Source organism: Haliotis cracherodii, unplaced genomic scaffold, assembly GCF_022045235.1.
Source record: "Haliotis cracherodii isolate W230 unplaced genomic scaffold, xgHalCrac1.p SCAF_4, whole genome shotgun sequence".
Lineage (NCBI taxonomy): Eukaryota > Metazoa > Mollusca > Gastropoda > Lepetellida > Haliotidae > Haliotis > Haliotis cracherodii.
This window is the reverse complement of record NW_027266297.1, coordinates 5,737,656-5,763,988: the sequence shown is the minus strand read 5'-3', so window position 1 is coordinate 5,763,988 and position 26,333 is coordinate 5,737,656. Positions and strand designations below refer to the sequence as shown.

Sequence of the window (26,333 nt, the reverse complement as noted above, 5' to 3'; positions counted from 1 at the left end):
TATTAAGAACAGTAAAGAGTGAGTGAGTATGGTTTTGCGTCGCCTTTAGCAATATTCCAACAATATCACGGCGTGGGACACCAGAAATGGGCTCAACACATTGTACCCATGAGGGGAATTGAACCCGGGTCTTCGGCATGACGAGCAAACGCTTTAACCACTAGGCTACCCCACCGCCCAGAAGAGTAAAGAAAAGAATATGTTACACTGATAAGAATTATGCTATACAATGCACGAGAAGGGAGATAAGAATCTGATAAGCATTAGAACAGGCAGCCCAGTACTCTCTCACACCAATCATCCACTGACAGAGCGAGCTTCACTTGCCTTCATCAGTTATTCCTTATACGTGGGGTCGCTTTATAGATGGTGATATACAGTATTTCAGTCATATCACAACCATCTTTATAGAAGGGGATATATTGTATTTCAGTCATATCACAACCATCTTTATAGAAGGGGATATACTGTATTTCAGTCATATCACAACCATCTTTATAGAAGGGGATATACTGTATTTCAGTCATATCACAACCATCTTTATAGAAGGGGATATACTGTATTTCAGTCATATCACAACCATCTTTATAGAAGGGGATATACTGTATTTCAGTCATATCACAACCATCTTTATAGACGGTGATGTACTGTATTTCAGTCATATTACAACCATCTTTATAGAAGGTGATATACTGTATTTCAGTCATATCACAACCATCTTTATAGACGGTGATATACTGTATTTCAGTCATATCACAACCATCTTTATAGAAGGTGATATACTGTATTTCAGTCATATCACAACCATCTTTATAGACGGTGATATACTGTATTTCAGTCATATCGCAACCATCTTTATAGACGGTGATATACTATATTTCAGTCATATCACAACCATCTTTATAGAAGGTGATATACTGTATTTCAGTCATATCACAACCATCTTTATAGAAGGTGATATACTGTATTTCAGTCATATCACAACCATCTTTATAGACGGTGATATACTGTATTTCAGTCATATCACAACCATCTTTATAGACGGTGATATACTATATTTCAGTCATATCACAACCATCTTTATACACGGTGATATACAGTATTTCAGTCATACCACAACCATCATATGTGGGAATAAAGAAAAGTGGTTGAGGACATTTAACACTTTTATGAAAACCATGAGAACAGGTGTTGACAGACAAAGGATCATAACGAATCGATTCAAACCAATGATCAGCGGATCCTGGTACAGCTAAGGGAGAAAATATGCACGCTGAATTTAGATGACTTGACCACGTCATCCACCAACAGAGGTGCGGCTCATGGTCTGCGTAGGAAAGACTATAATGCCCACAGTGCAGGCAATCTCATTAAAATCAGATCTTCTACGCTGATAGTATACCTCTCTGCATAAACATCTGTCAACATATCTATGGGTCAGGTCAGGTGAACTTCCTCATGACTAAATGCACATCAAGGCTTCTTAACTCTCAGTCCAATTGAGTTGAGCATTCAGACCAGTGTAGCTGATGATCGTATCTCAAAAACAAAGCCAAAGGTCAGTTCCAAATGTAAATAATAAAGATATCTCCATCATTTTGGCATCTACACCCAAAGAGGAGTACTGTACCATTGAAGGAATATCTGTGTTATGTGTTTTATTTTGTTAAAATTGAAATTCCGAATTGAGTTGGTGAAGAAATGAAGCCGAATCTGTTTACAAAGTTGACATCTGAGACCCCCCAAAACCCAGACACAATCTTCTAAGGAAGTGATGTCCGATCTTCAAGCAGAGAAGTATGGTATCGGAATAATAGATCTGATTACAATGAAGCCGTAAATGGACGGAATGTTGACACAGTTTTAAAGATGGGCAAATTGCCAACACTGGCATATCTTTGGAATAAAAATACTTTGTCATATTTACAATGCACTTAAAAAATATGTAACACACAAACAATGATATCATTTCTAGGACTCTTTCCCAGTTTTTCAATCAATCATGTTAAGGTTGTTGTTTAACAAAATCAATACAGGCTCCTTGGAAAGAAGGACATACTTGCAGACACAATCACGAACACAACATGCACAAGAATCAATCATTTGAATGTGTTCTTTACAACTATTAGGATTCATGCAGCTCAAGTGTTCTCAACAATGTAGGTTTTTAAGACCTAAAAACATTTTAATGTAATTTCCATGATTCATTACATGAAATGTTTCTACTCCAGGAAGTTTAATCTCCAAATGGAAAAACGTCAATCTGCCAAGATGTCCCTGAATAAGCAAGATAGGCTGGTCTAGCTAAATATGTCGCAGAGGAGGAACAACAGGGGATTTGAAGCTATAGAAGATGAGTCCTTCTGAGCGTTAAAATACATAACAGATTTGAAGGCAATGAAAGTCCTCATGCTAAGCTGCAATCAGAAAATTAACAAAATCTTCAGTGCAATTGGCAGTTATGCTTTCAAAATAACAAACTGTTCAATATTCTGTTTCTAAATTGTATAGACAGGGAGTATATATTGTGGGTTTACAAATATATTTCTCTAAAGAATTCAGCTGAAGTGGTACAATAAAATGATTTCCTCAAAACGTGCCATTTCTAAGGGTCCTTGCCTATCATATACATCCATAATTAAGCAATTATACCAATTTATCATCCAAAACTGTCTCCCACAGGAGATATCGCTTGGATGAGATAAAGCAATATCTACACTGTAGATATCGCTGCAATGAAATTGCATCACAATGCTTTGCAGACCATTGTGACGTCACTGTTTACCATGATCACAATCAAATGACATCACTCATGGCTCTGCTACTGAAGCTGTTAGCAGTACTTTTTACACTGAAGACGCTGCTAATTACTGTCTACAAATTGAAAAGTATGGAAGAATGATGTTTGATGATAAATAAAATCTCACCCTTGTGTATTTGATATCAAATATATCAACTCTCGGCAAGCCTTGGAGTTTTCCCACTTTTATCAATTCATGTTGATATATTTGATATCAAAAGACACTCGGGTAAGATTCTCTTTCTCCCACAGAAGGATTAACAGACTTATTTGTCAAAAATTTAGGCGAGAGCCATCATGGTGTGCAAATCCCAAATGTCCAGAAACAAAGTAACTCTAGATTGTGAGTGAGTGAGTGAGTTTGGTTTTACGCCGCTTTTAGCAATATTCCAGCAATATCACGGCGGGGGACACCAGAAATGGGCTTCACACATTGTACCCATGTCGGGAATCGAACCCGGGTCTTCAGCGTGACGAGCAAACGCTTTAACCACTAGGCTACCCGACCGCCCCTCTAGATTGTGAACAAATCATATTCACTTTCACAGTAAATAATTATTCACTATTCATATTCATGTTTTATACAAGTCTGGCAAATAAGCACTTTCTTCTTATTTGATTAAAACTTTTCACGCACAACAAACAATCCAAGTTTTTTTCACATAAAATTCAGATTTTTTCTTCATATTAAACAGTTATATTGCATTTCCTTTATTCACCTTAAATATCATCTAAACAACATAAGAAAATATACCCTTGCAACAAATAGTAAATCACACACAACATTCAGTGATAAATATAGAACATGCAAACATCGCATACTCTTTGCTTGAGGAAGTGAAACAGCCTCAGTTGTCAAAATCATTTAGAGTTATCTAGCCCTTCCTTCTAAAAACATACAAACATCAATAAGCTCCAACAGACACAACTCTCCAACATACAGATGACATAAGTAAGATACTGACATAATCAGGGATAATGTAAGGCATTTCAAATTTCAGTCAACTTTCCGGCCCTTCATATGAAGAAGCAATATTGAGTGGTTTTCACTAAAGCCCATGGATCCACTATCTAACCATTACATTAGTTGACAAAGGCGTATCAAGGACAGAGCTGCAGATAAGCAGCATATTTGCATAAAATACCCCCCAAATATATTCAAAACCCGATTACTGTCAATTAACTTGCATTAAATGAAAAAGGAATGCATTACATGAAAAACTCAAATGTATCAAAACACCACGCGTAAATACCCAATGAAGCTTTTTCAGCAGGCGTACAAAGGAGCTAATTTCCGGAACACAATTACGAGATAATTTACTTTCCGAGTCGAGCCTATATATTTCGAACAGTAATATACATCTAAAACATTATTTCATTTCTTTGAAATCTTAAAATATTCACGCTTTTGGGGGAAAAATCCAATAGAGTGATGAATAGATAAGAAAAAATATTGGTTACCCAATGAAAAATGTAATAACCCAATTCAAATAGAAACCCAAGAAAAACAATTACACAAAAAGTTATCTGGAGCTCTGTCAAGGAGTTCCAGAGGTGTTTTTATCAGATTCTGAATTTCAAACTTCAGTTGTTAACATTGATCAAGTGTAGGTTTCCAATGTAAACATTCCTGGGCATCGACTACGACATAATACTCAACAGCAAATCTGAAATCACATAATGTTCACAGACACTGTGAGCTCACCACCTCTCACCGATATAACGTCACTCTGGAATATTACCACGCCAACCTGGAATGCAATGATATCAGAGGGGCACGGACGGCCCAGTCATCTAGGTTTGTTTCTAGGTATGTCAGCACCATACCCGTGCTCATGGGTTTCACCAAAGTGGTAAAGATCTATGATCTGCATCACTTCGGCTTTCCTCCTACATCAAGCCAGCATGCCATGATTTAACAGGAATACTGTTCAAAGCGGCATCAAACCCAACTCACTCAACGACATCATAATGTTTCCATGGTAACTGGACTCACTTGGTTAGCTGTATGGGGAACGTAACAAGTCAAAGTAATTCTGATAAATATAAATCAAATATAATAGATAATAAATGTGGCATCCATTTTGCGAAGCTTAAAGGCAGGTTTTTCAAAATTGGGATGGGAACAAAAATATTCATGAAAAAAATCATTCATATGCAGACAAAAATTCAAAAGATTTCTGTGAGCCAATCTTATCTTTTAACACTTTTCAACCAATCAGATTTCAGTACACACTCTCACTGATTTTACTGTGTCAAAAACAGAAGGTTTTAAGTCAAGAAAACATACTCTGTGACTGACAGGGATTCCAACACGACATCCAAAGAACGGTGCGCTATGTAACACTGTAGGTTAAAGAAAAACTCAATTTTAGAATAACAACTGGCAACAAGAAAAAGCATGAAATTATATAAATTGAGGCATATGTTTAGGGTCAAACGACAAATCATATACCAAATTTCATTATATTTTTAAAAAATGGCTGCGTAATGGCAATAAATAGCTATTGTCAATAAGGCTGCCATGGCATCGGATTCAAACCTCTTGTACCCATTCGGTGGGATAATTGGTGGGAACTAGTAGATGGAGGTTCAGCTCCACTGGTATTGCTGTTTCTGAGAAGATGTTTATGCCGGATGACTGCTATTGATTTCCACTACACATGTTGACCATCTCACCAAACAAGATCCAGGCATCTGACCCTAGATGTTTTGGAGAAGATCAAAGATGGCTACCTAGTGGCCATATTGAAATTCCAATACTGATGCCTGTTATAGTAACAAACACCACAAAATTTCAGCTGAATACATTTCAGAGAAGAAGTTGAACAGTCAACATTTATTGAGTGAGTGAGTATGGTTTTACGCCGCTTTTAGCAGTTTCCAGCAATATAACAGCGGGGGACATCAGAAATGGGCTTCACACATTGTACCCAAGTCAGGAATCAAACCCGGGTCTTTGGCGTGACGAGCGAACGCTTTAACCACTAGGCTACCCGACCGCCCCCAACATTTATGGAAACACACCACCATGACGGATGACAGAAGCTCAGTTAGCCTATTATGTGATCTAAAACTAAGCCTAAGGCCATTAAAACTGTTGGGTGATTACTATCTAAATAGTGGCAAGTATTTATTTCAGATAGGGTGGCAACTTTTGTTCCAGTTCCTTGTAAACTAACATGTTTATAAAAGTCATCTCAAAGATGAGGTTGACAGTACATGATGAATGAGAATATTAACCCTTTCAATAAAAACGGTTATTAAAAACAGGGAAAAAAACAACCCTAATTTAGAACACAAAATGAAAATATTTTTCTCCTATCCAATATATTTGTCATGAGTACTGTCAGATTTTTTCACATATATTTATCATATTAATCCCTGAGGACTGACAGCTGCTGAGAATTTGTCCCATCCATTACAGTCTTGGACCAGGTAGTCGCAACTGGTCAGATAATTAATATATAATGACATTGTCACATGTAATTATCTCTGTGCTTGGAGGAAGAGTGAGTGTGTATTAACATGCACACAATGGCTGACATTGTACAGGCCACGTTATCAGATTGATTCGTTGTTTGTGGTTTTACAGTCACCTTCATGATAGATACCAGTAAATAATCAAGTCTGAAGCTAACAAACCAGTGCCTTATGTCACCAGCAATATTGATCAACATATCTGCATAAATATGGTAAAATACACAAATTTACCATTACCCAACTATTTTATGAAAAACATAAATACCCCATGATAAAATGTTGGTAAATACACGATGCCTCAAAAAAGCACTAGATACGGCTTTGTACTGCCTGGGTAATTTAGTAGTAATGAAATGATTTTATGACACTTTGATCAATATGTCAGAGTGCTTCTAAAGCTGTCATCACCACCGCTGATCCAGGTGGTAGGGCAGGGACAGGTAACTTTGGTACTCGGGTCAGGTGGGTCCGGAGTAGTACCTGTGTATCCATGGTGATTAGTCACGTGACATATTGTTTAATGACAATAACAATAAAAGTCGCTTATGTTTGCATTTCTTCTGACACTGCATGCATGAGTTAAGGTATAACTTCAGTCGACTTCAGTGTATGCATGTTCTGATCATTTTGTACTTGTATGTAAACAGCATTTGCCAGGGCTGGTCAATTAATTCCCAATCGGACATTTTGTACCCAACTCTTGAGGCCTACAGAAGGTACCCGGGTAGGGTCAGGTCATAGGGGGGTCAAGTTCCCAGGTCATAAATTTGGACTCGTCCCAGCCCTCCCCGAAAGCATACATCATTCATACATTTAGCAGGTGTATAGGTGATCTGATTGACTAAATGTAAACAAATCACAACATAACTAGTTCATTTAGTGATATGCTTCCAAGACATAAGACGACTGTGTCAATTGCTGCAAGGATTATTTGCATTCATCTTGCACTTACATCTAGCACAAGTGTCTGTGACCAGTCTAGCTGGAACTCAGCACTATGTAAATAAATTGTCATTATGCTCACTTGTGATCACAAAAGACAACCATTCTTTTATACCAACAAGTGACAACAAGTGGACGCTTGTATTACAATGACAGAATGTCTGAAAAATCTTTCCTTTCACTAAACTTGTAAGATCAATGCCACGTGACTGGCATCCATTTCAATAGAACAAACCTACAATATAGCAGACCCAAAATAGGCTACACGTATTAGAAATCTGCATTTCGTGTATGTTTTTTGTGTATATATTGCTCAAGATGTCGGTATCATGTCTCTATTTCTTGATGTCTTCAAACAAAGATTGATTGATTGTTATACACAAGATTGGCATAACATATATAGTCCATCATTAATATTTTATTCTACTTTGAAAAATGATTTGAAAAGAGAACAATATATATTTGACAAAGAAGTAATTAATTATAAGAAGGCCAAGCTTAAATTTCAAAGTAGGAATGATTTATAAGGCATTCAGAAATATCACGTCTCTCTCACTGCGTGACGGGGTAGAGAAGATATTTTCACGAGTGGCATAACCCACATCAAATACAGAACAAGGAAATCTAAGAAAATGTCCTTTCAACATGCACCATTAATCCCATAGAAAAGAGAATGAAGACTTACTGATGAAAAGTGAGGTACAAGTCCTAATTGTAAAGCATTCAACATTAACAGGTAAAGAGATTTCCTGGAACAAATATAACCTTTTTATAAAACACAACTGTACATAATTGTGAGTGTGTGCTGCAACCTGATTGGTTGAAAAACGGTATTAAATAGGATTCAAAGCCAGGAAATCTTATAGACTATTTACTGCGAGTGAATAGCTTTCCTAATAAGTATCATACCTCAAGTATGAAAAATGCGCCACTCGTCATGGCAATAAGAATACCACACCGATTATATATATATATCGATTTAGGATGATTTTTCCACATGCTGCCTTCCAAGGAAGCATGCAACTTCATCCATTATATCTTAACACCATCACATTCCTGAGTGTCATGTGAGTGAGTGAGAATGGTTTTACGCCACTTTTAGCAATATTCTACCAACATCACAGCGGGGGACACCAGAAATGGGCCTCACACATTGAACCCATGTTGGGAATCAAACCCTTCGGCGTGACAAGCGAATGCTTTAACCACTAGGCTACCAGACCGCCCCTCACAACTATGAGAGTTCACATACAAAGGGTATGCTTCAGAAAATGACTTATAACTTTTGTATTTTTTTACATCAATCAATATTCTGTGTTTTCAGATTTGCAGATTTTATGGAGTATTTCCGTATTTTCTGTAATACTCACTAAAACCAGCATAGCGAAAACACATGTTCACCCCAAAACATGCAATAAACACCATATGTTGACAAAATAATTAGTTCCCCTATAATTTAGTTTTGAACCATGTCAGAAGCCAGGGTGCATATAAGTGAAATTTGTCTAGACCAGACTTGTGTGGGACCGACAGGTTACTCTGGACTGCAGGGAGGTAAGATTTAGTAAGGTTTAGCAAGAGTTACGTCCCTTGTTAAGTGGCGTACATGCAAAGTCAAACAAAATATATTTGAAATTATACAAAATCCGTTCCCTGTATTATCTACAATGTTTACAAAATAATTGAAAGGAGAATCCCAACGTGTCATTGATAAATCTCCATTCCATTTTACTCAGCCTAGATTGAGAAATTAACGTAAGATTGGCACCGTAAATTTGATGCAGTATTGACAGATATCAAAATTTGTCAGAGTCTATTTTGAGAGATTCCACTGCACCATCAAATATGCACGACGCTAACCAGTGCCATCACACAGCTTTTGCAAATCTGAACACAGGCTAAACACAGATATATCTCTCCTTGTCATGGAAAACAGCCACTTATTTTACAGCAATGAATGATCATAGAAAATCTATACACAGCTTTCCAGTTAAACTGGTTTAACATGGTCAGTTGGTTTAGCTTGATGTAACATGTTTAACAAGCCACACAGGGCCCAAACAAGCATTCAAATTTTAAATATGATTCGGTCATGTGTATTACATCATACATGTAAATTTATTAAGCAATTAGTGATGAAGTACAATGCTTATCCAAAAACATAAAATTAATACATTTCACTTGAAGTAACATTTCCTGCCTCAATGACACAATGGTTGTCAGGAGATCACAAAGATCAGTGAGGGAAGGAGTGAATGAGTATAGTTCCACCACTTTTAGCAATATTCCAGTAATATCACGGCAGGGACACCATAAATGGACTTCACACATTGTACCCATGTGGGGAATTGAACCCAGGTTTTTTCCGCATGACGATCTAATACATTAATTTAACATCTGGGCAACCCAATCCGCACTGGAGATCAGTAAGAAACTATGTCATAAATTGAATATTTTTGTCCTGACAATATCAGCTTTGTCAGATCTCTTGAGATACATTTCTTATCTGACACATATACCAACTGAGTGAGTGAGTGAGTTGGGTTTAACGCCGCTTTTAACATTATTCCAGTTATATCACGGCGTGTCAGCTTAATGTGGGAGGAAAGCCCGAAGTGATGCAGGTCTCAGACGTTTACCACGTCGGTGAAACCCACCAGCATGGGTATGGTGCTGACAAACCTAGAAACATAATCGGGGCGAACCAGGAATCGAACCAACAATCATAGGTTTTTGGCGTGCCCAACGGACGTAACTCTGCACAGGGCATCACGACACCTTAGACGACTGGGCCACCCCTGTCCCCCATAATCTAATTGAACCCTCCACCTACAGAGTTAAATGTACCTTTTTGACTCAAGTCTTGTACACAAACAAATGAATTCAGAAAACTAACAACAATTAGACATCATACTACATACGATACGTTCGCCATCTCATACCTCTTATAGGTGTCTCCTCTGCACAATAGATTAACATAAAGAAAAAATATATTTTCACTTTAACAACAAGTACAGTAATTGGTGTTATAATCAATGCCATCTGAGATATTTCCTCGAGAAATAAGCTGCCATAGTCACAATACTGATCAGAGACCATCAGTAGTGATGCTGTCCACGTTCTCCCACTGTCATACTGTCATCTAGTCACCATACTGATCAGCGACCATCAGTAGTGATGCTGTCCACGTTCATCCACTGTCATACTGTCATCTAGTCACCATACCGATCAGCGACCATCAGTAGTGATGCTGTCCACGTTCATCCACTGTCATACTGTCATCTAGTCACCATACTGATCAGCGACCATCAATAGTGATGCTGTCCACGTTCTCCCACTGTCATTCTGTCATCTAGTCACCATACTGATCAGCGACCATCAGTAGTGATGCTGTCCACGTTCTACCACTGTCATACTGTCATCTAGTCACCATACTGATCAGCGACCATCAATAGTGATGCTGTCCACGTTCATCCACTGTCATACTGTCATCTAGTCACCATACTGATCAGCGACCATCAATAGTGATGCTGTCCACGTTCTACCACTGTCATACTGTCATCTAGTCACCATACTGATCAGCGACCATCAATAGTGATGCTGTCCACGTTCTCCCACTGTCATACTGTCATCTAGTCACCATACTGATCAGCGACCATCAATAGTGATGCTGTCCACGTTCTACCACTGTCATACTGTCATCTAGTCACCATACTGATCAGCGAACATCAGTAGTGATGCTGTCCACGTTCTCCCACTGTCATACTGTCATCTAGTCACCATACTGATCAGCGACCATCAGTAGTGATGCTGTCCACGTTCTCCCACTGTCATACTGTCAACTAGTCACCATACTGATCAGCGACCATCAGTGGTGATGCTGTTCAAGTTCTCCCACTGTCATACTGTTATCTTGAGATCACATGTACAATGGAACAAAATGAGTCAGAGATAAACCTAGCTGTGGTAACCATCTCTCTGTGCTGCTCCCCACAAACGATTTTGATGTTGGTGGTATGTTCCGATTCACGAATCTATTAGGAAAACACAATGGAACAGCCCATAGCTCTGTGTAGCGCAGACATTTATCCTTAATTCTAAACCATAAATCCCCCTGGCGGGCAAATTGGGATAAAAATCATTATATTGTTATCATCCCATTATTATCATCATTATCATTAACCTCTTTATTTGTTCTGTTATCAGTGAAATGCAGGTTATGTCTACGAAGCAATAATATTAGTTATTAGTTATATATATATTAACATGAATTGGAATTTTTTTTATTACAATTTAGGAATTTTTACTGACATTTGCTGCAGACTTAGGGCCGAATATCAACCTATGAGCAGGTCCAGATAAAACCCTCCAGTGACAGGTCAATGTCAAAATCAATTATAGAGTTATCATTACCACAGTCTGATAGTCAGCTTAACGTGGGAGGAAAGCCCAAAGTGATGCAGGTCTCAGACGTTTACCACTTTGGTGAAACCCACCAGCACGGGTATGGTGCTGACAAACCTAGAAACAAAATTGGGGGGAACCGGGATTCGAACCCGCAATCATAGGTTTCTGGCGTGCCTAAGGGATGCAACTCTGTACAGTGAATCGCGGCGCCTTAGACAACAGGGCCTACTTGCAGAATCAGAAACTTGTATAATTCTTCTGTTAATTTGTTAATATGTTTCTGTTTGCTTCTACACTCAGATCAGAAATGTATTCATGAACCTTTAGACAAATTACTCCTTAGAAAATCCTGAATTACAAAATTGGAAGTATTATAAAAAATGTCCCTTAAACTCACCCCGAAAGATCTCTGGAATAATTATGCATTTTCATGACCTTGGTTAGCATTTTGTTTAATATGTGATCATCATCTCCTCATCCATAAATTTAGCATCTATTTATCATCCATCATGACATTAACATGACACTATAATAGCATTGATTTTGCTTTACACAGACAATCTATGCTAATGACCAAAGACTATATACCGGTATATGGTCTCTCTAATGACTAAGTAATATTGATCATGTGTAAAATCTCAAGCCAGAAACACAACCTTCACCTTCTAAACCTGCCAACCTTGACCCTGACATGACACAATACAGACGTTATCTCCCTTATATGGTTGAATACAGCTGTTATATCCCATATATGATCAAATACAGTCCTTATCTCCCTTGCATGACCCCCATACAGATTACAGAATCTCCCTTATATGGTTCAATACAGCAGTAAACTACCATACATGACCCCATACAGAAGTTATCTCCCTTATATGGTTCAATATAGAAGTTATCTCCCATATATGGTTTAATACAGCAGTAAACTACCATACATGACCCCCATACAGAAGTTATCTCCCTTATATGGTTCAATATAGAAGTTATCTCCCATATATGGTTTAATACAGCAGTAAACTACCATACATGACCCCCATACAGAAGTTATCTCCCTTATATGGTTCAATATTGACTCAATACAGTAATTATCTCCCATACTTGATTCAATACAGCAGTTATCTCCATACTTGACTCAATACAGCAGTTATCTCCCATACTTGACTCAATACAGTAGTTATCTCCCATACTTGACTCAATACAGTAGTTATCTCCCATACTTGATTCAATACAGCAGTTATCTCCCATACTTGACTCAATACAGAAGTTATCTCCCATACTTGACTCAATACAGTAGTTATCTCCCATACTTGACTCAATACAGAAGTTATCTCCCATACTTGACTCAATACAGCAGTTATCTCCCATACTTGATTCAATACGGCAGTTATCTCCCATACTTGATTCAATACGGCAGTTATCTCCCATACTTGACTCAATACAGAAGTTATCTCCCATACTTGACTCAATACAGTAGTTATCTCCCATACTTGACTCAATACAGTAGTTATCTCCCACACTTGACTCAATACAGCAGTTATCTCCCATACTTGACTCAATACAGCAGTTATCTCCCATACTTGACTCAATACAGCAGTTATCTCCCATACTCAACTCAATACAGTAGTTATCTCCCATACTTGACTCAATACAGCAGTTATCTCCCATACTTGACTCAATACAGCAGTTATATCCCATACTCAACTCAATACAGCAGTTATCTCCCATACTTGACTCAATACAGCAGTTATCTCCCATACTTGACTCAATACAGCAGTTATCTCCCATACTAAACTCAATACAGCAGTTATCTACCATACTTCAATCCCAGCTGTGTTTTGTGGCTAATAACAATCATAATTCTGCAGTCAACAATTGTATATTCTACAATCAATTTATAATAATTCTGCACACTATTCTGTAAACTTTTAAGCTTAGTTTTCGGGAATTTCATAGTTTTGCACCTGTTTAACTAAGGGCAGCCATTTTTAGATAAACTTTTTCTGTTAAACATATCCACAGCTAGAATAACTTAGAGAATTAAATCTGGTAATCACTAGCGTAAATACAGACATGCACTCTCAGTAAGCAATAATACGAAAATAAACATGACTTAAAAACAAAATCAGGGTATTGATTTCATTAACCATTTCTCAAAACATAAAGTGCTTAAAAGATCGTTCGTAAAAACAATTCTTTTTCAAAATTCCATTTAACACGAACACCTCAAATAATTATTTAGAATGATTTAACTTATACAATTCACAATTCAAATATTGACTGTTCATTTCAGTAAACCAATGCAACTTTTACACGTTTAAAAACAGCTTGCATGTTAAAATTCTGCAGTAGAAAAATGCAAAATTCTGCATGAGTTCAGAACAAAACGTAATTTTCTACAGGACAGGTACATTTCTGCGCCAAGTGTGTATTTCTGCAAAATAATCTGACCACGGAATCACGGAATACAGGAAGGACTTATACTTCAACTCAATGCAGCTGTGTTCTCCTGGGCCAATGCATATGTTCAACTTACATATGCGCCAGTACATCATTTATCTCCCATACATGACAATACGGCAGTTATCTCCTCTACATCAATACAAGATGAAATCTCATATCGAACTCAAAACAGCCACAAGGTCCAATTCCAATTCATCACCTACAACTGACCAGAACATGTGACCCCACTCGCCCTTCTGGGAGATGTGTATGAAAGTATCGGGCACATTGCTTGTAGCCGTTTTGATTCAGCAGTGTGCCCACTGTAGGCTGAAGCGGGCTGAAGTAGATGATGTGTGACGGCCACGGGAGGCGGGTGCCAGAGTACTCGTTCTTCAGCCATCTCACTGGGTCGTGGAAAAACACCTCCGCTTCATCCCTGTAGTTGTCGCGCTGTTGCAAGTTGGGCTCACACGTCAGGAACCTCATGGAGATGTTGCGGTGGATGTAGCTGCAGACACAAGTGAGTGTGTGAGTGATACATGTGACAAAAAAACAAACTATGAGCCCATGTGGCTTATTTGGAGATTTGAGGTATTTGCTAATTAATAATCAAATTTGAATTTGACAGCGAATATTATTTAAAAAATGCTTAATGCTACAAAAGAACACATTTTGGGTCAGTTACGATTATGAAGTGGTAAAATGGGGTCATGTTTAAGATTACTGTACTTATACAGTGACGTGCATGTACATGTGAGTGTGGCTGCTTGTACTAGTCCGGACATATGCTGGTTTTATAGTGCTTTCCCACTGAGAATACATGAATACCCCACTCTGACACAGTACACTGACTCCAAGCAATCCAGTCCCTGTTTAATCCCCCAATTGCCAAACACAAGGCAGGGTAACAACAAGTACCATCTTTTATTATTTTGTACACTGCCAGGGATCGAGCCAAATGCTCTATTCACTCAACCAGGATGTAAGATTGGGTGGAGTTACACTAACGACTCGCTCACCTGTAAGATTGGGTGGAGTTCCACTGCAACTCTCTTACCTGTAATATGGGGTGGAATGGCACGGCATAAGGAACAGGACGTCCACACTCTTCTCTATACTGGCGTCATGGACAAACTTCATGACATCCACCGTCCCCCGCTGGTGAATGAGACAGAAATACATAGCCACCGGAATGTTCGTCACAATGAGGATCAGTACAATTATCTTGGCCTTTGACAGGTTAGCCCTGTGCTGCTGTGCCCTCCTGACCTCTGGGTCAAGGTCGGCAGGTTTGGAAGGTGAAGGTTGTTTTTCTGGCTGAAGCAGCGACTGGTTGTCCATTGTGTCCGACATGCTGGTGCTGCTGTTAAAGCTTTCGTTCAAATCCTCATCCCCTCCCTGCCTGCTCTTCTTTGATTTTCTTTTTTTGAGGTTTGGTCGTTTGCATAGAGACTGAAAGTACACTCCACAGTAGTGCATGGAAATAGGGAGAATCGGCAGCAGGAAGCGGAACTCCTTGTGAGACAGGAAACTGCAACACAGAGGTCACAGATGTAAGTTTTAATTATTCTTTGACAAAGGTCTTGGACATCAGTTGTTGATGTGTATTCAAGAGACATAACTTGTTCATTATTCATTGATGAGGTCAGTGACAAAAGTTGGTAAACAGCTGGTAATTTTTCATTGACAGAGGTCATGGATGTAAGATGTTAATTATTCCAGGACTGAGGTCACTGACGACAGTTGTTAATTATTCAAGGACAGAGGTCACTGACGACAGTTGTTAATTATTCAAGGACAGAGGTCACTGACGACAGTTGTTGATTATTCAGTGACAGAGGTCACTGACGACAGTTGTTGATTATTCAGTGACAGAGGTCACTGACGACAGTTGTTAATTATTCAAGGACAGAGGTCACTGACGACAGTTGTTAATTATTCAGTGACAGAGGTCACTGCTAACAGATGTTAATTATTCAAGGACAGAGGTCACTGACGACAGTTGTTAATTATTCAAGGACAGAGGTCACTGACGACAGTTGTTATCTATTCAAGGACAGAGGTCATTGGCTACAGTTGTTAATTTTTCAAGGAAAGAGGTCAAAGACCTAAGTTATTTATTTCCAATTGTATTAGGACACTGACTGTGGGTTTTACCCATTTACCGGTAGGGATCATGACAAATTCATTTAAATAAACAGGATCTTCAACAGTGAATTCTTAAACCACCTTAAACTTCCCCTCATTCCTTAATGAATGGTGTTTATTTCTAGTCTGCAATATTTCAGCTGCATCACAGTCACCTCAGTGGTGATCACAGATGAGGAACCAGTGGTTGATATGAACAACATCACTGGAACCCTCCGCTCGATAGGTCACAAACCGATAAACTTGACACAACCTTGAATATGGGTCGACACTGTTGTCAACCCATGTAATATCCACATGAAACAGCCATTTTGACCAAGTGCACTTTCAATGACTATGCATGCCATGTGTATTGGTTTCACCAGAATGTGAGCACTTTAATGGTTCCTGCTTACTCTATCTTTTAACAAAATGAAAAAAACAATTACCATGAATATATTAATATTCATTTCTTCTTTGATAATAAATGGGCAAAAAATGTTTTAAAACAGGTCTTTATATTCTACTTGAAATCTAACACAGAGTTACTGAAACTGACCCCTCAAAGCTGTATAAACAAGAGGTCACCCTGACTGTACCAGGTTATGTACATCCTATACCCAGGGTCCCCACTGTCCAAGAATCCCTGTCATGTGTGAATACTAAATGTTCCACTCTATTCAATGTTTACATGACAAAGGACACGTCAAAGAACAAACTGGCCACTTTCAAACTCATCATCGAGAATATCATGGTGACATCTTGATGAGTACACAAAGTACCAGCTGGTTATAGACAGGATGAGAGTCAAGCGATGTGCAGACAACTTTTGCAGGGTCTTTCAACGTCTGCTACATATTGGAGGCCATTTTGTAAGAATAGCGTGTCCCTGATCTCGTGATAACAGGGTTACATAGCGTTGTAAAAATCGGAGTCATCATGGTTGGTTGGTTTGTTGTTTAACGCCGCACTCAGCAATATTCCAGCTATATGATGGCGGTCTGGACCAGACAATCCAGTGATTAATATCATGAGCATCGTTCCACGCAATTGGGATTGATGACATGCATCAACCAAGTCAGCGAGCCTGACCACCCGATCCCATTAGTCGCCTTTTACGACAAGCATAGTCACCTTTTACGGCAAGCATGGGTTGCTGAAGACCTATTCCACCCCGGAATCTTCATGGGTTCGGACTCATCATGACTCACCACATATTTGGGTTGGGTCGGGGGTGGGGGCCATTTTCTTATTTTGGGAGTCATGATGTTCTTTACACAAGAAATGACTCAAGACTGCACTGTGTAATGACAGGCCCGGCCATGCTGTGACTGCAGTAACCACTTAACAGAAATACTCGCAACTGATTAGCTGGTGTGCAGTAATACTAGTTATGCTTTATGACAGCGATCTAGAAATGGAAATTCCATGTTTTTATTTTATGAACGTAGATTAATTTTGTTTTAAACAATTTGAGGAGTAGCAGTTAGTATTTTTTTAAATAAATATTGTAAATATTCAGTCTGAATTTTGAGTTCCTTAGAGAATTTATTCAGTTTGATTCATATCAAACAATTCTGCAAGTATTTCAGGAAATTAGCATCACGTAAATCCCTGTAATAAGCAACAATTTTTATCAAAGGAGATCTTGCACATCCACATATGGACTAATATGGAGCTTGTCTCAACTGACAATGTACCTGTATATAAATAATGTCCATAATATCACAAAAAGCAGCACTTTGTTTTTTGCCTTCCACGCGCCTAGCAAGAAAGGAAGTATATGTGTTGCCATGACGACTGGATAGCCCTGTGTAAGGTACCAGTGCCAGGGATGTGAGCCGTAGAATGCACTTCCCCCTTTGAGTACATTGAACTGCAGGAACTTGAGCTGTACAAATACCCAGCGATCATAGAAGATGTGATCGATCATTGTCGCAAAGCCTAGCACTGCTAGTCTGGAATGGAAGACATGAGGCAATACAGACAACAAGTGATGGATGAATGTATGGATGGATGGATGGATGGATGGATGGATGGACGGAAGGATGCATGGATGGGTGAATGGATGGATGGACTGACAGATGGATGGAATATAATAATAATAATCACTATTGCATTAGTCTAAGAATTCAAATTACATTCTCAGTTCCCTGAAACACAACCCAAGCTGACTGTTGAGCTCTAAAAATGCATGAATTTACATTATATCATCATGTTGTGTACCCATTTGCCGCAGAGACTAGTTCTGATGAATACAATATTGGCAGTGTTTTAAAGAAAGGGTATTGCTAAAAGCGGAAACTAAAAATGTATGTCAAAACCTTGCGCATGTACCACAATCCTCAAAACATGAACTCTATCAATCTTGAGAATCAAAGCGCAGAACCGCTATGTCAGACCCAGCTCACCCTATTTGTATGTACTGTTTGATGAGCGTCGGCAACGATGCTCGGTTCAACTGAAGATGCCAGCAGCACAGCAGCACCCACAAGATGGCTGCCGTGGGCCGCACTATCACGGACAGTGCCGCCAGCACTAAGAACTTACTCAGAGAGGACTTTCTGCAAAACAGAATACATGTTTAGTCTTGAATTATGGTCAAATCTCTGAGAGCAAACCAAACCAAACTGAACACATGACATACTGTAGCTCTTACAGCTGAAAATGTTCATATTATAGGCCATTAACAATATTCAAGACCAAACAATCCATTTCTTATTTTGTTTTTCAAGAAGGTCAACATGCCAAAAATAACTAAAAGACTAAAGAGAACAAAAACATGTTTCATTTGATTTGGGCATATTTTAAATTTAGAAATAAACAATAAAACAAAACCAAAAAATAAGTGTTTTCCCATTCAATTTTTTTACTGCTTCCTTTTTAAATATTAAAACATTAAGAGTAAGATCATACATAAGACAAGGAAAAAACTATTCGTCGAATGAGCAAAAACAGTTAACTGACTTACATGCACATCACAAAACAAGGAATGTTATATTTATCTATAAAGCTCATTAATTGTGTGTTTTTTAAAGAAGATCATCATTCATTTAACCACTTTATTAATCATGAAAACATGAGTATTTAAGACAATAACAGTTATTGTTTAAACATGATAAATAATGATATAGCATAATAACGTAAGCAGTTCAGTATTCATGTAAAACATGGGCAGAAACTGCTGACAACTTACTGAGGGCTTTTTGGCCAGGGATAGTAATACAGCGCCATGGTAACCAGTACTGCTTCGGTAGAGTTAGTGAGTGTGCGTGTGGCGCAGTATAGGGTGAACCATGACAGCGTCTGGCACAGCAGGGTCCACTGTGCTGTTGGGCGGTCGCACAGCATGCGAGACAGCCGATACAAGTACAGATCTCCACAGGCAGCTATGACACCCTGCAACATCCTCGGTAGCTTTATCTGGTTGGGAAAGAAAGATAAAGTTAGATCCTTATGTTCACTTTGAATTGTCATCAGTACCAGGATATCCATATTATTGTCAGTGTTTCCTATTAGGGTTGGGACGGGTAACTCGGGTACTCGGGTTGGGTGGGTATGGAGTAGGATCCAGGTACCCACAGGACTACCCGGACCCATGGTTAGTCATGTAACATTGTTTAATGACTTAAATGATATAGAGATCTATGTGGAACTTAACATGGAATATCCCTGGGAAGGAGGTACTTTCTCCAGAATATCCCCAGGACAGAGGGATATTCTGGAGAAAGTACCTTCTAGGAGGTTATTCTAGAAAATGGCCCTGTAAAGAACAAAAAGGATGATGTCACTAGATGTTTGATACAACCTTATAACAGAAAAAGTGGAGGGGCCAAAAAAGGTAATATGCAGAGTTGCTTCCCTTCTTTAAACATCGCTATAACTTATATTAAACACAGATTTTTTCATGAACAGGAAATTTGCTAAATTGCTTCCTCCTTGCTTTAATAAAGTCAAGTGACACATTTTTATCTGGGCATATTGAGTGAGTGAGCATGGTTTTACGCTGCTTTTAGCAATATTCCAGCAATATCACGGCTGGGGACACACATTGTACCCATGTCAGGAATCAATCCCGGGTCTTCGGCATGACGAGCGAACACTTTAACCACTAGGCTACCTGACCGCCCCTCTGGGCATATTGGAGTATACTGTCATGTCAGATTTACTGCACAAAGATATTAACATGAACTTAAAGAGGCAGACATTGTGGGGTCATCTCACCAGCAGCACCCTGTTGTCCAGGCCGAAGATGTGCAGGAACTTGTAAAGCAGGGCGAAGGAGAGGGGGTAGGTGTAGCCCCGGATCCCCTCCCGCCACTCCCACGTCAGGTGGCCATAGCTGGGTCAGTCAAGGAACAGTCAACGTAAGTAATGACTTCAAATAGTACTTATCATGCTTCTTATCCCATGCAATTGGTTTTCCATCACTAAATTGTTGGCACCAAAAGCAATAATAAACAAACCTTGAACGTGTTAAAGATAATGATACATTGCATAAATATTGTATATTAATTGTACTTATTGTACAAATATATACAAGATAAAACTGGTGGTGAGTTTTGGAAGCTGAATTAGTATTTGAGAAAATTGAAAGTTACTGAAGTAAAAACTTTCGGAAGCTGATTATTCTTGTTTCTGGCAGGCCCAGCTGGTAAAGAACATATCACAAGCATAGCATCATAGTGCATGAGTGTGTTGCGTTTAACATCGCTTTTAACAGTATTCAAGTTATATCACGGCGTGTCAGCTAAATATGGGAGGAGAACCTGAAGTGATGCAGGTCTCAGACGTTTACCACTTCGGTGAAACCCACGAGCACAGGTATGTAGCTGACAAACCCAGAAACATAATCAGGAATTCAACCCCACTATAGGTTTCTGGCGTGTCCAAGAAACGCAACTCTGCACAACGAATTGCGGTACCTTATGAGGATTGGACCACCCGTGCCCCGGCTCAGCATTGTAACCTCATTTAGTATAACAACACAGCACACCACTGGCATTCCTTGATACTGCTGGACATATTCTGGAACTTGGCTAACCACAGTGCAATGTTGGCCAGATTTAAGAGCATTTAAAAAGTTTCGTTCCGAAAGGATACTGACTCCTGATGAATAAAAATCATTCTTTTGTTTCATCATAATGTTTTGTATTTGTATGTTGTAAGCAGGCATCAGTTAAATAGCGTAGCAAGGGTCTAATTAGTAGGTCATGAATAATTCTATTCCAACCTGTTACAGGTTGAGTGAAAATACTTAAGTTATTGCAAATTATCACCAGGGTTCAGAGAGGGAATGGTCTGCCATTAATTGGTAGCTGACTAATGATATTTTTTTAATATCTTTCAAGCACCAAAAAGTCTCGAAATTCCATGATACGCATAGAAAGCAAGATTAATCAGATTGCTAATGGGAGCAGGTTCATCTCAACCATAACATCTGAGACCTGCATCACTACGTCCTCCCACATTAAGCTGACATGCCACGATATAACTGGAATACTGTTAAAAGCGATGTTAAACCCAACTCACTCACTCACTCAACCATAACAACATGCAAATAAGAGACTAGACTTTTGACTCATTTTCACAGCTGCAACTACTGAAACAAAGAGGCAAAGAGATAAGACTCTTTTCGGCTCTGTTACTGGTTAAAACAGAGAAAGACAAAGAGAAAGAATTAGGATGATAGTAGTTTGTTAGTTGTCTGAGAGTGGAGCTCCAGTTTTTGAGTCTCCCCACTGACCTGAGAGGTTCTCTATGAAAGGTCCTCTCTATTCTTGGTTTCAAAGTGATAACTTCATGTTCAAATGGAATACTACAGTGCTCTTCAATACATCATGTAGGTGGGTGTTGTGTTATTGTGAATATATTAGTCAGGCAACAAGAACATATCTGAGGATCTATTGGGTGAAAAGCTTATTCTATGATAAATGGAATCGAACTACAACCCTGAGTTATGATTTGAGTGAGCTACATCACCCCCATGACATCACCCCCATGACTAGAGTGTGGAAAGAGTTCATTACTTGGGTAGAAGGCTATCATCAAGCCCAGCACCCCGGGAATACTGGATTAGAGCTCAAGGATTAAATAAATTAAGCAAATGTTGTGTGAGTGAAGCTTGTCCGCACTTGGCAATAAATACCTTGAATCATGGAGTCAGCCATGCTAAGGCAGAAGGCGACCTCTTAAACACTAAACAGTTGCTTAAAGCAACAACAAACACAGTTAGCAATATCCTAATTCACAATACATCACCTCTGACAAGAAACATTAGCTAGATGACAGCCTATTACATCACAATACACAAAAAAGAAAATCAATCTCATACAAAAAAACAACTGTGGCCACTGCATCAGAGACTTCAACCAACGAAAAACCCTCACAGATTTTCATTGAATATGTTACTCAACAAGCCCTTGACACTATGTGCACACTTCTACAGAATGTGTACTTCACTTCAGAAGAGTGCATTGCCATCGACACGTATGAGTCTTTGAATGTCTTGACTGAGCTAAACGGAGACCTCTAACATAAAATCAACGCTGTACAGAGAAGACACGGCCACTTCCAACTCATATCGGAGCAAATTGATGACGAAATTGTGAAAGAACTTGTTGCCAGCCCAGCAGTTTCCTTTGTCTTAGACGAGAGCACAGGCTTGTCCAGTGAAAAGAATAGGAATAAATATTTTGTTACTTAAGTGAAGGTTGTCGGAAAATTAAATTCAACAAGATACTGCGAATTCGTAAACGATTACTTTGTCATTTTTAGCATATTACAAGAGCATTAGGCTTTCTCTTGGGAAAGTGTATGGTCTGCTGTCATGTTAGGTAATGCAGGGGTTGCTGCAGATATGAAAGACATTTGTCCACACAGGTTGGCTCTAGCATGTGTGGATGTTGCCTAGACTGTCAAGGAAGTTACTTACTATGAATCTATCTTAAACACTTTGTTGTTTTATTTTCATCTCTCGCCGAAAAGTTTATCCAACTTACAAATGTGGCATGACGTGCTGGATGAACCCAACGCACTCCCTATAGAGGTCCACAAGGTCAGGTGGCTTTCAATGACCATAGCTGTTGACAACCGTGCCAAATTGCTGCCTACACGTATTGCCATGGTAATAAGACACTAGAGACACAAACATCATGGCAGACTCCCCACTTTGGCAGTTGACGACATACAAGTTTAGATTCATGACCACGTTTTTAAAGGACATATTTGACATGATAGGCATAGTTAGTAGGACACTACAAGCTCTTGACTTGAGCTACGGTCACATGAAAAACACAACTGACGCTTTCTTGGTCATAATAAAGGGACACACAAACCGACATAATGACCTAATTTACGAGCATGACCGAAACTGATGATACAGACGAATTTGAAAATATGACAATGATAAGATCGCATCATGACAAGACATTGACTGATAAAGTTACGCTATGTGTAAGAATATTGTTTGTCAACGTAATTGACAGATTTCCTGACAATGAACTGTATTCTGCTTCAGGACCGTTTGTTTGCTGTTTAACGCTGCACTCAGCAATATTCCAGCTATATGACGGCGGTCTGTAAAATAATCAAGTCTGGACCAGACAGTCCAGTGATTGACATCATGAGCACAGATCCATGCAATTGGGATCGATGACATGTATCAACCAAGTCAGCGAGACTGACCACACGATCCCATTGGTCGCCTTTTACGACAAGCATAGTCGCCTTTTACGGCAAGTATGGGTTGCTGAAAACCTATTCTACCCCAGAATCTTCACGGGTCTCAGGAACCTTTGACCCGACAAAGCATGTGACCTGGCTACATCTGGGGATGCCAGTATTTATTGGTAGCCAGAATCAGGAAGATGCCAGCATTATTGCTGAGGACCAATTCTAACGTGGAATCCCCACAGGGCACTGGACATAATGAACAACAAAGAAATGTGAACTGAGCCAAGGATACTGGAAGACCATATTGTGGGCCACTTCCAGGGACTGCCAGTACTCATCCGGAACAAAGAACGTCTGTATGAGCAGAGAGTTGGTGATGCGCAAAGCCAGCAGTCCCAGGAATAGAGTCCGCTCGGATGCCATGATCTTCTTGATGATGTTGGGTCCCAGCACTTCATCATCAAACATGTGACAGTCATCTTCCTCTCGTCCCTCATCCTCACTCTGAATCGGGGAACTCTGGTTACTTTCTCGCACCCTCTGAAGGTCATCTTGTTTAGGCCGTAGCTTTCTTCTTCGGATGGTAGCAGCACTTTTGTTGTTTTTTGTCATCCTGTCAACATATATACAAACATACAGGTGATTTGTTCCAGAAGGTTGATAAATGGTTTTTTGTTTCCATGAAGGAGAATATTAATAAATCATAAATAAGGCAGCCACAAAGCATAGGGTAGGTGAACGTTTTGTTTGTTATATTTCATAACCCAACAACAATGTTGAAAACTGCTGGGACGGAACCCTGTACACCGGGTAAAGTTGTGCTGGGTTTCTTAAATATGGGGAATTTTCTTCATGTGCTGGATGGGCATTTCTTGGCTAATAATCAATTTGATCATACTAGAAAACACAAGCCTGTACATTCATAGATGATTCAGTGTACCCTGTAAAATGTTTTGTAAAACTTGAAAATGTTTACAACATATTTCGAAAGGCATGATATGTTTTTCATGTGTTTTTGATTTCCCAGACGTATTGAAAACCAGTTTCACTTTTGAATGATTACCGACAAAAGATATCTTACAAGAAAGATTTTTTTATCATATATGACCATGATTACTGATCAGTAATCAATCATCCAGTCTTTTTGAAAAGGCCATGATTGTGTACTCCAATGGTACCATTTCAAATACAGTTAAACCCTGCTAATCAAGACAGTACTACTTCAATACAGAGAAAATCCTGTTAATCAAGACAGTTCTACTTCAATACAGAGAAAACCCTGCTAATCAAGACAGTACTACTTCAATAAAGAGAAAACCCTGTTAATCAAGACAGTTCTACTTCAATACAGAGAAAACCCTGCTAATCAAGACAGTACTACTTCAATACAGAGAAAACCATGTTAATCAAGACGGTATCACTTCAAATACAACCAAACCCTGTTAATCAAGACACTACCTATTCAAATACAGTGGAATCCTGTTAATCAAGACCGTACCACTCCAAATATTTAACTCGGTTAGCATGGTTAACGAACACAGGTAAGCACAATTTTTTAACTGGTTAGGAATTCTAACCAAACCATAACCGGTTATCCAAGTACTCATGATTGGACTTTTTCAAGACATACCTTTTTACAGCATGTACCGCACAAGGCTAAGTAAAACATTGAAGTTAAGCCTTGGTTCGCCACTACATCATTATACATTATACATGTAGTTTCAAAAGGGTAGTGGAATTTATACCATTACTTCTGGATATTTCAATCTCAAACAAAGGACAATATTTCTCCTGAATGACAAGAACAAGAACTATTTAACAAATTAATTGTGATTCATCAATTAGTAATGATTATGTTAGTTTATCATGCTTAATGAGAATGGTGAGTATTATTTACTCCAAAGATGAGAAACTTTACCTGCTTCCATTCAACCAACAAAGTAATGGCTAGTTCCTATTCATTGGAGCTAGTGAGCCACACTTTCTATAAGCCTGTAAAGCCAGTGAAGAGTCCGTTATCATCTCTAAAGCTGATACTGCTAAGTCGAATACTACCACATATAACGCCGATTCAAGTGAGAACAATACAAGGTATTCTTACTTATCATGTTATAGAATTGATCAGTATGACACTGGGCACTACTTCATTGGGCGCATCAAAAACAAACACAGTCGTGGCAAACAATACTAGACGCTCAAGGAACTAGAAAGATGACCGGTCGTTCGCCCCCGTTTCAAGAAAGCTGGGAATAATTCGGTTGCGTGAACCAGTCTCATCACGGTCACCTCTTCTCAGTAAAGCACTTCGTGAAGGTGACACCAAGTCAGGTGATAATCATCCCTCTGGTTAACATCTAAACAGGTAGTGACCTGTCACGTCTAACATTTATACACGGGCCACAGAAACAGTAAGATTATTGATTTTTCACCTGCAGCATCGTTGGATACACCAATCCGG

At 39.0% G+C, this 26,333-nt stretch overlaps 2 protein-coding genes across 2 annotated transcripts; both read right to left on the bottom strand.

The window, feature by feature from the left end:
* Window positions 1-12,694: 12,694 nt before the first annotated feature.
* On the bottom strand, window positions 12,695-13,417 carry LOC139478434 (keratin-associated protein 5-5-like). Its single transcript, XM_071260891.1, has one exon. It carries the CDS (start codon window positions 13,415-13,417, stop codon window positions 12,695-12,697), a length of 723 nt encoding a protein of 240 aa, XP_071116992.1.
* Window positions 13,418-13,993: 576 nt separating this feature from the next.
* On the bottom strand, window positions 13,994-26,328 carry LOC139480058 (GPI mannosyltransferase 3-like). The gene is made up of 8 exons (XM_071263038.1): window positions 26,305-26,328; window positions 24,168-24,488; window positions 20,426-20,543; window positions 19,398-19,624; window positions 18,613-18,765; window positions 17,902-18,159; window positions 15,132-15,605; window positions 13,994-14,582 (listed from the first exon to the last, which is right to left on the bottom strand). The coding sequence occupies exons 2-8, from the start codon at window positions 24,485-24,487 to the stop codon at window positions 14,288-14,290; spliced, it is 1,845 nt and encodes a 614-aa protein (XP_071119139.1). The 5' UTR covers window position 24,488; window positions 26,305-26,328; the 3' UTR covers window positions 13,994-14,287.
* Window positions 26,329-26,333: the final 5 nt, after the last annotated feature.

Bases quoted from the DNA above. Each gene is read 5' to 3' on its own strand.
- LOC139478434 (XM_071260891.1), bottom strand. From the start codon at position 13,417: ATGGGAGATAACTGCTGTATTGAGTCAAGTATGGGAGATAACTGCTGT.
- LOC139480058 (XM_071263038.1), bottom strand. From the start codon at position 24,487: ATGACAAAAAACAACAAAAGTGCTGCTACCATCCGAAGAAGAAAGCTA. The intron at 18,160-18,612 runs GTGAGCTGGGTC...CTTCCATTCCAG, and splicing joins AAACAGTACATACAAATAGG to ACTAGCAGTGCTAGGCTTTG. The intron at 15,606-17,901 runs GTACATTGTCAG...TCTGTGTTGCAG, and splicing joins TGGACATTATTTATATACAG to TTTCCTGTCTCACAAGGAGT.